Below are 16,955 nucleotides of genomic sequence, written 5' to 3'. Positions count from 1 at the left end.
AAGTCTGCATATTTATGCGGGGGGGGGGCGCATTTTTTCAAATACGCCGCACTTTCGCCGCATTATTGCTGATTTCCGCGCAAAATATGCGGGGCTTGCATGATTTCATAATGACCGCATTTTTTTTTGCAAAAAAGTCACATATATCTTAGCAGAAAGTTGAAAAATGTTGCGTTTACTTCACACAAGAGCAGCCATTTCCCCCTGTTGCCATGGGAACGTTATGAAGTGACGTAATTACGCAACGTGAACATCATCGAAAAGCAGGGTGTTGGGGGAATCACTTTTTTTTCTTTTTCATCAAACCGCAATTTTTGCAAGTTCCTGCAATTTCATCGCATAAAATTGCATAAATATCATATAGCATATTCCATCGCATTTTTTAAGAAAACGTGCTGCATAATCAAGGATTTTTGCCCGCAACGATCACAGAAAAACTCCGCATTTTTCTGGAAGGACTGATTATGGAGGTTTAAAGTTTTAGTCTGGAGTTTAAAAAGTTTAAATAATGTTGCAAAGGGGGAAATGCAATTATGACTAAATATAAATGCAATACAGGGTTTTCAGGCGATGTACTGAATGTTAAATTAGTTGAGATAGATAGCTGTCTTACAAGCGGTTTTGCTCAAAGCCAAAAACCAGCAAAATGCTCAGGTTCACTGAATTTATACTTCTTTTAGTTACATGCTATAGTGGGTAAACAAACGACGTTCACTGTGTCACAGTAACCTATACTGCCATTGAAAATAAAGCATTCATTTCTGCTTGATTCCTACGGCAACTTAGCTAAAACTCAACTCTCATCTTCCTGTCTCGTAGGAGATCTGTGAAATAATGAAAGGTCTTAATACTCATAAACACAGGGCACATAGTGGGTTAAAACCAGCCTAGATTTTTTTTCTTCAGATGTTGAAATAAGCTGTCGTTGAGCAGCGGATACTTATTTATACCCTTATATTGAATAAAACATCTACTTGAGGAACTTAATACAATACAATATAGCTCCATATTTGAATCAGAATCAGATTTATCACCAAGCAAGTTTGCACTTATCCTTGGAGTATTAGGTGCATACTGCTCCTGACTGCAGGTCAGAGTGAGTCTGCACCGGAGGGGAGTAACGGGTGAAGCAGAGGCAACAGTGGAGGGGGAGGGAAGAGAGTAGGTAGGAAGGAAGGAAGGAAGCAAGGTAGGAAGGAAGGAAGAAAGTAAGGAAGGAAGAAGGAAGGAAGGAAGGAAGGAAGGAAGGAAGGAAGGAAGGAAGGAAGGAAGGAAAGCGTGAGAGGGAGCAAACTGTTACAAAATGATTAGAGGGAGGGAGGAGGATGCAGAGAAAAATAGTTTTGGGTTTCATCACAATTGCACACGAGTCGTTGCCACAGCAACGCTTTCACCATAGAGACCACACAATACTGTCATCATGCACACGCGCACGCACACAGATTTCCAGCGGGGGTTAGTTGCCATGGCAGCTGGGTCAGTGGGTAGAGGTTGGGGGTTGGGGTGGGGGGGGGTTGCTGGGGTAAAGCTGGCATACGGTTGATTCAATCCCCCCAAATTCCTCTCACCCCGCTTCAGTTGGCATTCCATCACACTCAGACCTCATTTCACTGAGATACAGCACTGCAAAGTCCCTGCAGGTAACATCATTCACCACTGAATCTAGTCTAGCTGATTTACACTGGAGTGTAGGGCTGAACAATTCACTGTTTCAAAATATCAATCAAAATTTGAAACAAGTTCTGCAATTATAATCCTACTGTACAACGTTAGCCTTAAATTGCTGTTGAATGGATTCTCTGGTCACATATGTACGTCTGCAAACTGTACACATGTACACAATCTCGCACTTATATGTCAGACTTTGTCAAGATTTAAGATTCAAGATTTTTATTTGCCATTTGTGCATACCAAACAGTCCAGGCACATTGGGATTAATGTGGAGTCTCTTAGAGTCAAGTAAAAAGAGTTAAAGGTGCTCTAAGCGATGTCACGTGTTTTTTAGGCTACAACATTTTTTGTCACATACAGCAAACATCTCACTATCCGCGAGCTGCCTCTCCCCTGAACACACTGTAAAAAAAAAAAGCCGTCTCTGTAGACAGCCCGGGCTCCACAAACGGCAACAACAACAAACTGCGCCAACCTGCACCACCAAACGTAACAAACAGTGTTCCAGCCAATAACCGACAAGAAGGAGTTGGTTGAGCCATCACCGCAGCAGCGTTAGCACGTAGGCTACGTCCACAATGCACGTTCATGACTGTTTCAGGAAGGAAGGGAGGGGAGGGGATGGGATGAGGAGGAGGGAGGAGGGAGGGGCGAGCTAGCCTCCGTTTTGTTTGGCAATACTTCGAACGTCAACAAGAAGTGACGTTACCCAAGAAAGAAGCAAAGAAAAGCACACCGCCTAAAATAGAAAAAGATTATACAAGGTAAAGTAATTTAAATAAAATAAGACAAAAAAAGAGTGCAAAAAATATAACAAATTATGAATATTTTAACTGGAGGATAAAACAGTATGTAACAATGTATTTTCTCTGTTAAATAAACTAATAAAACAAGGTGTATGAGGCAAAGGAAAGACTATTTGCTGACAGTAGTTTTTAAATGGTTACAATAAACTGCCACTGGCATATGTCAGCTGTAGATAAACTCATGTTCTGGGGACCCAGTGGTTCAATGATTATTTTGTAACTGTGATGAATTGTTAGACGTAGTTCACCAAGAAAATCATATAAAAAGGAACATTGGTCCGTTGACTTTTTTTTTAGACAAGGCTACAAAATGGATTTCTGTCAATGTGTCTTTGCTCCCAGTTTACATTATGTACAGTGACTGCCACACCTTCATACACCCAGTGGTCGACCGTGACTTACACCCCCCCAAGTGATAAAAACATTTCAGGCAACAACAACCAAAACAGTCCACAACATCCTCCAGCACGTACCGCTGCAGGCAACAATTACACTCCTTCTTTTGAATATGTAAGTCTCCTAATTAATAAATGATCCTCTCTGCTCTGAGTCTCAGTGGAAAAAATGCAGAGCATCCATAGGAAATGAGCTAATAAACCCCGTACGACCGAAGACTAACAGGTGTGTGTGTGTGTGTAAAAAGAGAAGTCTTTGCATTCGACCTGACAGCTGTTTGGGTGTGAGAACACATGTGGTCATTAGTCTTGATGAACGTATGAAGCTGAATGCAGGGTGAAGATCTGCATGTAGACGGGACAGAGAGTGTGTGAGAGAGAGTGTGTGAGAGAGAGAGAGAGAGAGAGAGAGAGAGAGAGAGAGAGAGAGAGAGAGAGAAAGTATGTCTGCGAATGACAGCTGTCTCTGGTTTAATCACAGGCATGCTGACGAGCCTCGTCATAACCCAGTCATGTGTGTGTTTGTGTACCTTTGTCCCACTGTAGAAGTCATCCTGAATGCTGGCGTTCATGAAAGTCTGCTGCAGGTGCACGCTGGTGTCTATTCCACCCGGCAACACCAGCTTTCCAGAGGCATCAATCACCTTGGCTCCGCCTGGTATCATCAGTTCCTTTCCAACCTGCCAGAGAGCACAAGCAAATAAAGTATACAACTTTATAAATATGCACCTGACCCACAGAATATATAATGACTATTAAGGACTATGGTGTTTCAGTCAATGTACTTTTAATGCAGTCTATTAAATTATGAGCAGAGACTGAGTGGGCATATTAAAGAGCGCCAATCAATGGTTCTGTGGTTAAGACAGGTTTACATGGCACATTATACCATGGCCACAGCGAGTGCTTAATTCTGATTATTAGGTTTGGTCTAGATTAAACTATCCCGATAAAATAGATATCATGATTATGGTTGCAGCTTTTTTTTTTTTCTGAAAATATGTATATATTGGTATCAACATTGGGTACAGACTGCACTTGTTCTAGGGCTGCACGATTATGGCCAAAATGATAATCACGATTATTTTGATCAATATTGAGATCACGATTAATTATCACGATTATTTGTTGATTTTAGCCAAAACAAATTTTATTGTCACATAATTATAACTGCTTTTACATCCATATTGTGCTACATTCCTACTAATACATCCATATTGTGCTACATTCCTCCTTTATTGAAGGATACTGTGAAGGAGCCATTTCAGCTGTTGTGCGACCGCTTTCCACACATGCACGTTTGCCGTGAAAGATACAGGCAACGCTATTTTCTGTTCACGTTAACGGCGCATGTGGTGCCTGGTATCTACCGGACGAAATAGCTACAGGGATTTCGGTGGCTCATTACACTGCCACTTACATGTCTGCGTTGCGCTCTGATGCTCCGAAACCCACGTTAGAGGCAATATAAACATCGCTGAATGTCACGCTAGTAAACACTAGTAACACGTTACACAGCAGGTAACGTTAGCCTACCGTTAGCCACAGTAGTAACTGGATTAAACACGGCTAAAATGCTGACTGCTAAACAGTGTAGTGTGTCTGTATTTCACTGTAGGATTCCAACAGCGGGACGTCCAACAGTCTGCTGCTAAAGCTATGAGCTAAAAGACACAAACTAGCACTGGTCACTGCTGTTGTCTGAAAAACAACACAGACGGGACAAAACGTTGCGTTTACTGGTAAACTGGTAAACATCGTGACCGGCTTATGATGACCGACTGCTACCTGTTGTGGAATTTTCCTCACGTTACTCTGTCCTCTGTGACTGTCTACATCTAGAAACTAAGCTGCGCGGTGCAGGCAGGGAACAGCTCTGATTGGCTCATGGAGACATGTGATCAAACAGTGGTTTATGGAGCGCTAGATTGGCTTTGCAAAAACTGTTCTATGAAGAGAATGACGCATTTTAAATATCGCTCGATCACGCAAATTTGATCGTGGGAAGCCAAAATCGTGATCGTGATTAAAATTCGATTAATTGTGCAGCCCTAACTTGTTCATACAAAGAACATTATTTTTCCATTTTCTAACGGTTGCAACTTTTGAGTGAAATGTCTTAGCAACTATTGAATGAACTGTCATGAATACACACATGTATCTCTTCCTCATGCTTGAATAGTAAATGTTAACTGCTAAGTTGACAGTGCCAACACATACAGTGATTTGTGACTGAGTGTGTCTGTATCATGGAGCTGGAAGAGAAACTCTGCTTTGCATTGTAGTGTTATTAGTCCTCTCCTCAAGATATTATTTTATTATTGTTTGGACACCCTGTTGTGTATAATCAATAACATAATGCCTTGGATATTAATAGTAATACCAGCAAATCAGAATTAACAACCTAGCATGTGTTAACATCTAATTCTTGAATTAGATGTTATCCATCATTAAATGGTTATTGTTTTTAGCAATATGAGGGTTGTTTATCTGCATAATAATATACAGAAACATATTAAAACTATTCCTAAAAACGTCTTACAATAATTATTTCAGATCAGCTACTAGACTATTTTAGCTATTAAAACTGAAGGACAATTTAACGGTAATATATGGACCCTGATGTGTTAACAGGAGGACACGATACTCCCAACAATACTGTTGATGGGAATTAGCATCGACAAAGTGCATGACAAAGCTCACGTGCTGCCATGGCTGTGGAGTGTTTTAGTAGAAGTACAGCTGAGCTTTCCAGGTTTCTGAGTCAAATGCATCTTCTTCACATGAATCACCAGTGCTTATTTCCATGACAACATAGTGTGTGAGCTAAGTATGGCATTCACTATCATCATGTAGATCCACAGAGTTCAGTGGTTAATTCTCTTCATACTGTATTATTGTGAAACGAGTCACAGTAACAGCTGGGGATTGGACAGTGAGAATGTGGGTCAAAGTGTGTGTCTGTGTGTGTGTGTGTGTGTGTGTGTGTGTGTGTGTGTGTGTGTGTGTGTGTGTGTGTGTGTGTGTGTGTGTGTGTGTGTGTTAAATACCAACCACTCCTAAACACCATCTCAGAGCTGGGCTATAGGTGCACACTACTAGTTTTCATATTTGGTAGCCTAGGAAACACACACAGGCTGGTAGTCAGAGGGCTGCAACAACTTGGGATGGCCAAAAAGAGGGCGAAACAACTTGCAAAGTACTGTGCCATATCTGCTATTATTGGCAGCCGCCACATATGGCGGAGGCGCTGCTACTTATATCCTTAAGAACTGAGTATTGTGCTACCTATACCCTCGAGAAGTGAGTTTTGTGCTTGTAATTGATATTGTGAAAATATGCTGCGTGCCACTGGTCCATGAGTTGTGTCTTGTATTGTACTGCATCTGTAATATTTGTGTCCCTGTACTATTTTTCTTTATGTCGACATAAATAAATGGTTAAAATGTGTGTGTGCGTGCGTGCGTGTGTGCATGTGTGCATGTGTGCATGAAAGACAGAAATCTGTAAAGAAAAATAAAGGATGTAGCATACATTTATGGACTAGAGTAAAAATGCATGTGGTCTACCTGCTGAATGATGCCGTTCTCAATGTAGACATCTGCTTCCTGGGTGAAGTCATCATTGACCACCTTCCCTCCTTTAATGAGGATACGCATCGACCCCACGTTGGCAGCCATAGTCCTACCAGAGGAACAAAACAATGGATTTAAAATCAATATTACATTACAAAGATGTAGATCATAATGTAAACACTGTTATGAACACATAGTTACGTACTGTACAGACAGAAGATTACCAAGAAAATGCTGCTGCATGACTCATTTGTCACGTTTGAATGGCAGCCCAACTGGAAATCGCTCATTTTATTCCAGCTCTGAACACTCCTTCCACAAGACTTGTTTAATGTTGCTGTGCACAAATGCATTTCACCACAAAATATGTTGTCTAATGCCAACCATTGCATGCTCCTTCATTCCCAGTCTTGACTTCAGCAAGAGTCATCCATTTGTGATACTGCATAAAAAAACAGGGAGATTTAGCCTTAAAAAACAGGTATTTTTTGAGAAGAGGTGGATCAAAATTAGCCAATAAAACCAGTTCTAGTCCTGCCAGAGAGAGAAAGATTAAAGATGTTTCAGTGCTCTATGATGATCTAAAAATGATGAACCCTTGGAAACAGTAATATAACAAAAAGAAAAAAAACTTAATTTGAGGTTAAAAGCTTCTAAAAAAGTTAGTAAGTGGACATTAAGATACTTTTTTTTTGTTATATCAATATGCATGTTGTTTCTGAGGTTAAGAAAATCTCTACCATAGTGGAGAAATTCTTCCTATTCAGTATTTCATTTGTTTTATATAACAATGTCAACTACAATCAAGGAGAACATGGCCTTGCAGCTCTTTAGTCAGTAGCAGGAGCCCAGTCTTTCTAAAGATCCTTTTTCACTGTCCTGCCACAACAAATCTAAAGCCAACAAAACTGAATGCAAAAGGGTGACCCCTATTTTCCAACGGGGCCGGTTTTCTCCGTTGAAATCTTTACCGGTCCAATCAGCGAACAGAGGAAGTGGCTGAGAACGATGACGTTGAGGTCGTGCGCTAGTTTGAGTTGTAGTTCCGTAATGGCGGCGGAGGAAGATGTGAGCGAAGCCATTCGGTCCGTTGTGGCAACGCTGCCGAATATCCAGAAGTTAAAGCCCGAGCGAGAACAATCTTTGCTGAGTTGTGTTGGTGGCCATGATGTTGTGGCCCTCCTCCCCACGGGGTTCGGGAACAGTTTGATTTTCCAGATCGCTCTGTTAGTGGTGAAGGAGTTGGCTAAGGCGAACGCTAGCGATGCTAAGTCAACGTCATGACCAAACGTTAGCGATTGGTTATGGCCGATCCAGAGTGGCTCTGGGCAGAGCCAATAGTTTTAAACTTCAACAGAGTACCCGCCTTCAAGGAAGTGAAAGGTCCCATGACATGGTGCTCTTTGGATGCTTTTATATAGTGGTCCCCTAATACTGTATCTGAAGTCTCTTTTATATAGACCTTAGTGGTCCCCTAATACTGTATCGGAAGTCTCTTTTATATAGACCTTAGTGGTCCCCTAATACTGTATCTGAAGTCTCTTTTATATAGACCTTAGTGGTCCCCTAATACTGTATCTGAAGTCTCTTTTATATAGACCTTAGTGGTCCCCTAATACTGTATCGGAAGTCTCTTTTATATAGACCTTAGTGGTCCCCTAATACTGTATCTGAAGTCTCTTTTATATAGACCTTAGTGGTCCCCTAATACTGTATCTGAAGTCTCTTTTCTATAGACCTTAGTGGTCCCCTAATACTGTATCTGAAGTCTCTTTTATATAGGCCTTAGTGGTCCTCTAATACTGTATCTGAAGTCTCTTTTATATAGACCTTAGTGGTCCCCTAATACTGTATCTGAAGTCTCTTTTATATAGACCTTAGTGGTCCCCTAATACTGTATCTGAAGTCTCTTTTATATAGACCTTAGTGGTCCTCTAATACTGTATCTGAAGTCTCTTTTATATAGACCGTAGTGGTCCCCTAATACTGTATCTGAAGTCTCTTTTATATAGGCCTTAGTGGTCCTCTAATACTGTATCTGAAGTCTCTTTTATATAGACCATAGTGGTCCCCTAATACTGTATCTGAAGTCTCTTTTATATAGACCTTAGTGGTCCCCTAATACTGTATCTGAAGTCTCTTTTATATAGACCTTAGTGGTCCCCTAATACTGTATCTGAAGTCTCTTTTATATAGACCTTAGTGGTCCCCTAATACTGTATCTGAAGTCTCTTTTATATAGACCTTAGTGGTCCCCTAATACTGTATCGGAAGTCTCTTTTATATAGACCTTAGTGGTCCCCTAATACTGTATCTGAAGTCTCTTTTATATAGACCTTAGTGGTCCCCTATATCTGTATCTGAAGTCTCTTTTCTATAGACCTTAGTGGTCCCCTAATACTGTATCTGAAGTCTCTCTTTTATATAGACCGTAGTGGTCCCCTAATACTGTATCTGAAGTCTCTTTTATATAGACCTTAGTGGTCCCCTAATACTGTATCTGAAGTCTCTTTTCTATAGACCTTAGTGGTCCCCTAATACTGTATCTGAAGTCTCTTTTATATAGGCCTTAGTGGTCCTCTAATACTGTATCTGAAGTCTCTTTTATATAGACCTTAGTGGTCCCCTAATACTGTATCTGAAGTCTCTTTTATATAGACCTTAGTGGTCCCCTAATACTGTATCTGAAGTCTCTTTTATATAGACCTTAGTGGTCCTCTAATACTGTATCTGAAGTCTCTTTTATATAGACCGTAGTGGTCCCCTAATACTGTATCTGAAGTCTCTTTTATATAGGCCTTAGTGGTCCTCTAATACTGTATCTGAAGTCTCTTTTATATAGACCATAGTGGTCCCCTAATACTGTATCTGAAGTCTCTTTTATATAGACCTTAGTGGTCCCCTAATACTGTATCTGAAGTCTCTTTTATATAGACCTTAGTGGTCCCCTAATACTGTATCTGAAGTCTCTTTTATATAGACCTTAGTGGTCCCCTAATACTGTATCTGAAGTCTCTTTTATATAGACCTTAGTGGTCCCCTAATACTGTATCGGAAGTCTCTTTTATATAGACCTTAGTGGTCCCCTAATACTGTATCTGAAGTCTCTTTTCTATAGACCTTAGTGGTCCCCTAATACTGTATCTGAAGTCTCTTTTATATAGACCGTAGTGGTCCCCTAATACTGTATCTGAAGTCTCTTTTATATAGACCTTAGTGGTCCCCTAATACTGTATCTGAAGTCTCTCTTTTATATAGACCTTAGTGGTCCCCTAATACTGTATCTGAAGTCTCTTTTATATAGACCTTAGTGGTCCCCTAATACTGTATCTGAAGTCTCTTTTATATAGACCTTAGTGGTCCCCTAATACTGTATCGGAAGTCTCTTTTATATAGACCTTAGTGGTCCCCTAATACTGTATCTGAAGTCTCTTTTATATAGACCTTAGTGGTCCCCTAATACTGTATCTGAAGTCTCTTTTCTATAGACCTTAGTGGTCCCCTAATACTGTATCTGAAGTCTCTTTTATATAGGCCTTAGTGGTCCTCTAATACTGTATCTGAAGTCTCTTTTATATAGACCTTAGTGGTCCCCTAATACTGTATCTGAAGTCTCTTTTATATAGACCTTAGTGGTCCCCTAATACTGTATCTGAAGTCTCTTTTATATAGACCTTAGTGGTCCTCTAATACTGTATCTGAAGTCTCTTTTATATAGACGCGTAGTGGTCCCCTAATACTGTATCTGAAGTCTCTTTTATATAGACCGTGTTGTGGTCCCCTAATACTGTATCTGAAGTCTCTTTTATATAGGCCTTAGTGGTCCTCTAATACTGTATCTGAAGTCTCTTTTATATAGACCGTAGTGGTCCCCTAATACTGTATCTGAAGTCTCTCTTTTATATAGACCTTAGTGGTCCCCTAATACTGTATCTGAAGTCTCTTTTATATAGACCTTAGTGGTCCCCTAATACTGTATCTGAAGTCTCTTTTATATAGACCTTAGTGGTCCCCTAATACTGTATCTGAAGTCTCTTTTATATAGACCTTAGTGGTCCCCTAATACTGTATCGGAAGTCTCTTTTATATAGACCTTAGTGGTCCCCTAATACTGTATCTGAAGTCTCTTTTATATAGACCTTAGTGGGTCCCTAATACTGTATCTGAAGTCTCTTTTCTATAGACCTTAGTGGTCCCCTAATACTGTATCTGAAGTCTCTTTTATATAGGCCTTAGTGGTCCTCTAATACTGTATCTGAAGTTCTCTTTTATATAGACCTTAGTGGTCCCCTAATACTGTATCTGCAGTTCTTTTATATAGACCTTAGTGGTCCTCTAATACTGTATCTGAAGTCTCTTTTATATAGACCGTGGGTGCCCCTAATACTGTATCTGAAGTCTCTTTTATATAGACCTTAGTGGTCCCCTAATACTGTATCTGAAGTCTCTTTTATATAGACCTTAGTGGTCCCCTAATACTGTATCTGAAGTCTCTTTTCTATAGACCTTAGTGGTCCCCTAATACTGTATCTGAAGTCTCTTTTATATAGGCCTTAGTGGTCCTCTAATACTGTATCTGAAGTCTCTTTTATATAGACCTTAGTGGTCCCCTAATACTGTATCTGAAGTCTCTTTTATATAGACCTTAGTGGTCCCCTATACATGTATCTGAAGTCTCTTTTATATAGACCTTAGTGGTCCTCTAATACTGTATCTGAAGTGCCCTTTTATATAGACCGTAGTGGTCCCCTAATACTGTATCTGAAGTCCTTTTATATAGACCTTAGTGGTCCCCTAATACTGTATCTGAAGTCTCTTTTATATAGGCCTTAGTGGTCCTCTAATACTGTATCTGAAGTCTCTTTTATATAGACCGTAGTGGTCCCCTAATACTGTATCTGAAGTCTCTTTTATATAGACCTTAGTGGTCCCCTAATACTGTATCTGAAGTCTCTTTTATATAGACCTTAGTGGTCCCCTAATACTGTATCTGAAGTCTCTTTTATATAGACCTTAGTGGTCCCTTAATACTGTATCTGAAGTCTCTTTTATATAGACCTTAGTGGTCCCCTAATACTGTATCGGAAGTCTCTTTTATATAGACCTTTAGTGGTCCCCTAATACTGTATCTGAAGTCTCTTTTATATAGACCTTAGTGGTCCCCTAATACTGTATCTGAAGTCTCTTTTCTATAGACCTTAGTGGTCCCCTAATACTGTATCTGAAGTCTCTTTTATATAGACCTTAGTGGTCCCCTAATACTGTATCTGAAGTCTCTTTTATATAGACCTTAGTGGTCCCCTAATACTGTATCTGAAGTCTCTTTTATATAGACCTTAGTGGTCCCCTAATACTGTATCTGAAGTCTCTTTTATATAGACCTTAGTGGTCCCCTAATACTGTATCTGAAGTCTCTTTTATATAGACCTTAGTGGTCCCCTAATACTGTATCTGAAGTCTCTTTTATATAGACCTTAGTGGTCCCCTAATACTGTATCTGTAGTCTCTTTTATATAGACCTTAGTGGTCCCCTAATGCTGTATCTGAAGTCTCTTTTATATAGACCTTAGTGGTCCCCTAATACTGTATCTGAAGTCTCTTTCCCGAAATTCAGCCTTGGTGCAGAATTACAGCCACTAGAGCCAGTCCCACAATGAGCTTTCCTTAGGATGTGCCATTTCTGTGCCTGTAGCTATTGAGGAGGAGAAGGGGGGGGAGCAAGGTGGAGGGTGGGGGTGTGGCCTTGACCAACTGCCACTTTGCTCGTTTGAAAGCCATGATGTCTCTCTCATGGGTGGGCCAAATTCTCTGGGGGGGCAAAGCAGAGAAAGGGGAGGTAACCTTGCTCCTTATGACCTCATAAGGAGAAGATTCCAGATCGGCCCATCTGAGCTTTCATTTTCTCAAAGGCAGAGCAGGATACCCAGGGCTCGGTTTACACCTATCACCATTTCTAGCCACTGGGGGACCATAGGCAGGCTGGGGGAACGCATATTAATGTTAAAAAACCTCATAAAGTGACATTTTCATGCCATGGGACCTTTAACACTTGTCAATGGCAAGTGGCCAGACTCTCTGTACAAATGAAATGTACCAGAGTCTGGTAGGACCAGGCTAGGGGCGTTCGGCCAGCCGGGCAGAAAGTGAAACAGCGTGAGCGTCCAGTCAATTTACCAAAAGTATCAAGTCTCATATGTGGCTTGTGGCAGTAAATGCGTTTGTCAGCCTTTGTCGCAGACGTTATATGGATATAAGAAAAAGTTTTCACTCAATAAAAAAGTGGATGCTGTCTCTGATTACCAGAGCACAAGGGGACAATCGTGCATAATTACACCAATCTTCTTATTTTGTGCTGAGTCACACCTTCTGACACATATTCTCTTTTTGTCTCTGGAGACAGAAAACTTCCTCCAAGCTTTTAGTGCATCAGCTTGGTCTATGAAATATTAAGAGGCGAGCAGAGGGTCCATAATTTACAAATCTTTTACAGTATCTGCGGCAATATAACAGATTCTAAGAGTTCTGCACTGACTGATGGTAAGTGGAGGCTTCAGTAAAGCCTCCACTTTACTGTAAATACCTGCTTACTTACTAACTAGCCCACGTAGCTTACCAGCTTTATAAACAGAAACAGACTGGAGGAAGAAAGCTGGTTTTAAATGAACAATATTTATACTGTTTTGCAATTTCTCTACTAAAGGTTAAAGACAAGGAATGGAATATAACTTCTGTCTTTAGTGGACAGGTAGGACATGCTATAATGAATACAAGAGCTGAAACCATTAGTCAATTAAATGGTTAGTTGATCGGCAGAACAATTATTAATAACAACATTTTGATCAATAAGTCGATAAATTGTTTAAGTTACTTTCTTTTTTTTTTAAGCAAACATTCCCTTGTTCCAGCTTTTCCAGTGTGAGGATTTGCTGTTTTTCTTTGTCAAATGTGATAGTAAAAGTAACATTTTTGAGTTTTGTACTGTTGACTGGTAAAAACTTGAATTTGAAGACATCACACTGGGATATTTTTCACTATTTTCTGACATTTCATCCAAAAAAATAATCCACAGATTAATTGATAGTGAAAATAATTGCTGGTTGCAGCACTGCGTTCTACAACGATGTAAAGCAAGGCGAATTTGAATGGTCCTACAGGGCTTTTTGTTAAAAAATATGCATCTAATTAACCTAATTTCAGGCATTTGTACTGTATGTTGCACAATGAGCACTTTTCAAAGTGAATGCCTGGTGGCATTTGTGATCTTGTCCCTGCCCCCTTCCTTTAAAAAAGATAATAATAACTTGGGGGCAATGGTAATTTCAGGTTGTTTTACAGTACATGTCCCACTCAGTTCATGTGCTTTGGGAAATGTTCATAGACTCTTTTTCAATGCAAGTTCCTGATGTTTCATTTTTAAAAATGTTTACATGTTCTATAATTAAAGTAATAAAGCTAAAGTCTTGTGAACAATTTGCAGTATTGGCTGCTTGTTCTAAGATAAGAATAATATACTGTTTCTGGCCTGAACTCTAGGATTTTAGTTACACCTCCAAATTCCTACACCAATAAAAATAAATTCTGAAGGATTTGTATAACTTTTGCTAGACCTTTGTGTTTTTATTAATATCTACATATTTGAAAGTATACTGCACATCAAAAAAGGTTTTACCAGCTATTGGTCCAATTTGTGATACTTTCAGATAATTACTGAAAAAAGCATTGTTAGCGAAGTCTAATGGGATCAACAAACTGAGAGCTTCTTCTTACAAACATCCCTCTGTGTACATGTGTGTGTATTCTGCATGGATGGCTGTATGCAATGTGTTTGATGGCAGGCCACAATGGCCTCCCAGTCACACAGAATCAAACTCAAAGAGATGGAGGAGAATAGAGAGGGGAAGGAGAGGAAAGAGAGGAGGGCAAGAAAGAGAACAGTGAACAGAATAATGAGGAGAGAAATTTGTAGCCCAACCAGATGAAACTAAAAAGACTCAAAAGATGAGAAAGTTGGGCAGAAAATCTCACTATATTAGCATCATTAGGATTTCCTGTTAGGCAAGTTACTTTTTAATTAATAAAAAAAACATACCAAAATCTTCCCTGTATGCCTAACAGATTAATGGTCTTTCAGTGATCGTGATGAGTGATTTTTTGAAATATATGATTATTCAAGAAGAGAACAAGAGCAGTTATGTATAAGAAAACATTCATACTATGTGGCTTTGCTCTGATTTTGCTTCAGCACTAAACAGAAATCATTTGGCACCAGGTCAGATTCCAGTCGATCTCAGAGAAAATTGAGGGGCAAAAAAGAGATAGATAGATAGATAGATAGATAGATAGATAGATAGATAGATAGATAGATAGATAAAGGAAGAGTACAAGGGGATGATTGTGCAGAGATGAAAGATAAAGTGATCGTGGTAAACATGGTGGTGGTGGTGGTGGTGGTGATGGGGGGTGTGCAGTATGGAAAGCAGAGGCCTAAAGGCCTGACAGCCAGAATAAAAGATTGGTTTCCCAGGAGATGGGAACTGGAGTGCTTTCAGTGGAAAGGCATACAGAGAAACACACACACACACACACACACACACACACACACAAAATTGCATGTAAAAGTATGGTGAAGCATACTAACGCACTAAGACTGATTTAACAGTTGAAGAAACATGCTGGAAACAGTGGAGGGTTACAGTCTCAGCAGGCCTTGTGTTAAACCAAGGGACTAACTGACTTCTGCTGGCTTTTTAGTTTTGAATATTAAATTCTTCTCCTGGATGGTTTGAAACCAGTTTCTCTCACGCAATAAACACCGCCTGCCTAAATTCTAAATCCTAAATGCGGAAGTAACTGCCAGATAAAAACAATTCATAACAGACTCAAACCGGTTTCTGGCAAAGACAAAATGACAACAAATGTTTTGGATGATACTGATCATCAGTTACACTTATTGGACAAATGGCATGCAGCGTTTGTTGCGTTCTTTTGTCCAGTCACGTTAAAAATGTCACCATAGTACAGTAGTTCATGTGAGCAAAAGGTTTGTGTCTTTGTGAATTAAGGAAACGAGGGAAAACGAGTGAGTAGGAGAGAAAATGAAATAGTGAAGTTGACAGAGAGAGGGAGATGTCTACGCAACATTCTGGCCTCTATTACTGGTATTTAAAGGCCGAAGCTGTTGTTGTCACTATTTTCCGGTCAGCTCTGTCCGAACCCACACAGCTAACTGACTGACTGTGTGTGTGTGTGTGTGTGTGTGTGTGTGTGTGTGTGTGTGTGCGTGTGGGAATGGGAACGCTGACTAAACAGACCTCTGCACAGGACACTGGGAGCTTTGTGTGTCTGTGAGGACTGTAAGCCAAAGGAAATGAAAGCAAACGTATATGATTGACATTCTGGACATTGACACCTTCCATACTCACAGTAAGCCCTCCAGCTGCTCAAAGGAAGGTGTGAAAGTGTAAGTTTGGGTGTGTTGGCTCTAATCAGCATCTGTCCAGCATGGCAAATCAGCGATAGTGTAGTTCTGCTTCTTTTTCCACTAAATGCCTTATTTTTCTTCAACAAAAGCCTGTTTCTTTACAGATGATGTGGGGCATGAAGTGATGTGATGCAACATGAGGCGACTGAGGGGACGATATAGGACATACGTAACATGAGGTGTTATGAGGCACGCGACGTGATGCAAAGTGATGTGATGGTGTCACGAGGAGTGGACCGGCCAGTTCTTAGGGTCGGCTTGGTGTGTCAGCGCACTTAGATTACTGATACACAACAACTGAATGTATCTGTGAGTAAGCGACTAATACAAAAAGCTTTTTGGTTACTTTTCCCTGTTCACACTAAAAGAAAGGAGAAGACTGGTGGTTTCTGATTTATCCACTCTGGAGATTGTGAAAAGTATTTTTAGGGACCGGAGGTCAAAATCAAATTGGAAAGATTACTTTTTTTACTTATATTACTTGCTTGTGTAATGTGGAAGATTCCAAAAACAGCTGACTTTGTCATATGCAGTGTTTGCATGGCCTCAACTAACTGCATCCAAATTCAAACTTCAAAAGATCACCATGCTGAGAAGCACAGATCTATTTTAAACGTCTTCAGTGCAGTTCTAGTGTGTGAGTGTGTGTGTGTGTGTGTGTGTGTGTGTGTGTGTGTGCGTGTGTCGGCTTTCTGCTGTGTCATAGCAGGTATGAAAGCCAGCCAGAGAGAGAAAGCTGCACAGAGAAACAGTGACACACCAGACAGCATTTCTCACTCACCCTCTGACCAGCTGCTTCACACACACACACACACACACACACACACACACACACACCACACACACACACACACACACACACACACACACACACACACACACACACACACACACACCAATATGCTTACACCCTGAGACACACCCTGACTTCTCTCCATGCAGACAGTTTTTTTTTAATGGGGGTGTTAATCAATAATGAATGAGGAGCAGCAGGCAGATTTAATCCATAGACTCTCTCTAGGAGTCT

The 16,955-nt window shown here is 40.2% G+C and overlaps 1 protein-coding gene across 1 annotated transcript in view; it reads right to left on the bottom strand.

The window, feature by feature from the left end:
• LOC120546588 (dihydropyrimidinase-related protein 5-like) overlaps nt 1-16,955 on the bottom strand; it is a 34,563-nt gene that overhangs the window by 13,752 nt on the left and 3,856 nt on the right. The window contains exons 2-3 of the mRNA XM_039781613.1: nt 6,442-6,556; nt 3,403-3,552 (exon numbers count right to left, since the gene is read on the bottom strand). Coding sequence (XP_039637547.1) covers nt 3,403-3,552; nt 6,442-6,552 — 261 coding nt within the window. The 5' untranslated portion in view covers nt 6,553-6,556. The remainder of the gene's footprint in view (nt 1-3,402; nt 3,553-6,441; nt 6,557-16,955) is intronic.

The sequence above is a fragment of the Perca fluviatilis genome, chromosome 18, assembly GCF_010015445.1.
Source record: "Perca fluviatilis chromosome 18, GENO_Pfluv_1.0, whole genome shotgun sequence".
Lineage (NCBI taxonomy): Eukaryota > Metazoa > Chordata > Actinopteri > Perciformes > Percidae > Perca > Perca fluviatilis.
The sequence above is the reverse complement of the archived record's forward strand: the minus strand, read 5'-3'. Positions and strand labels throughout refer to the sequence as shown.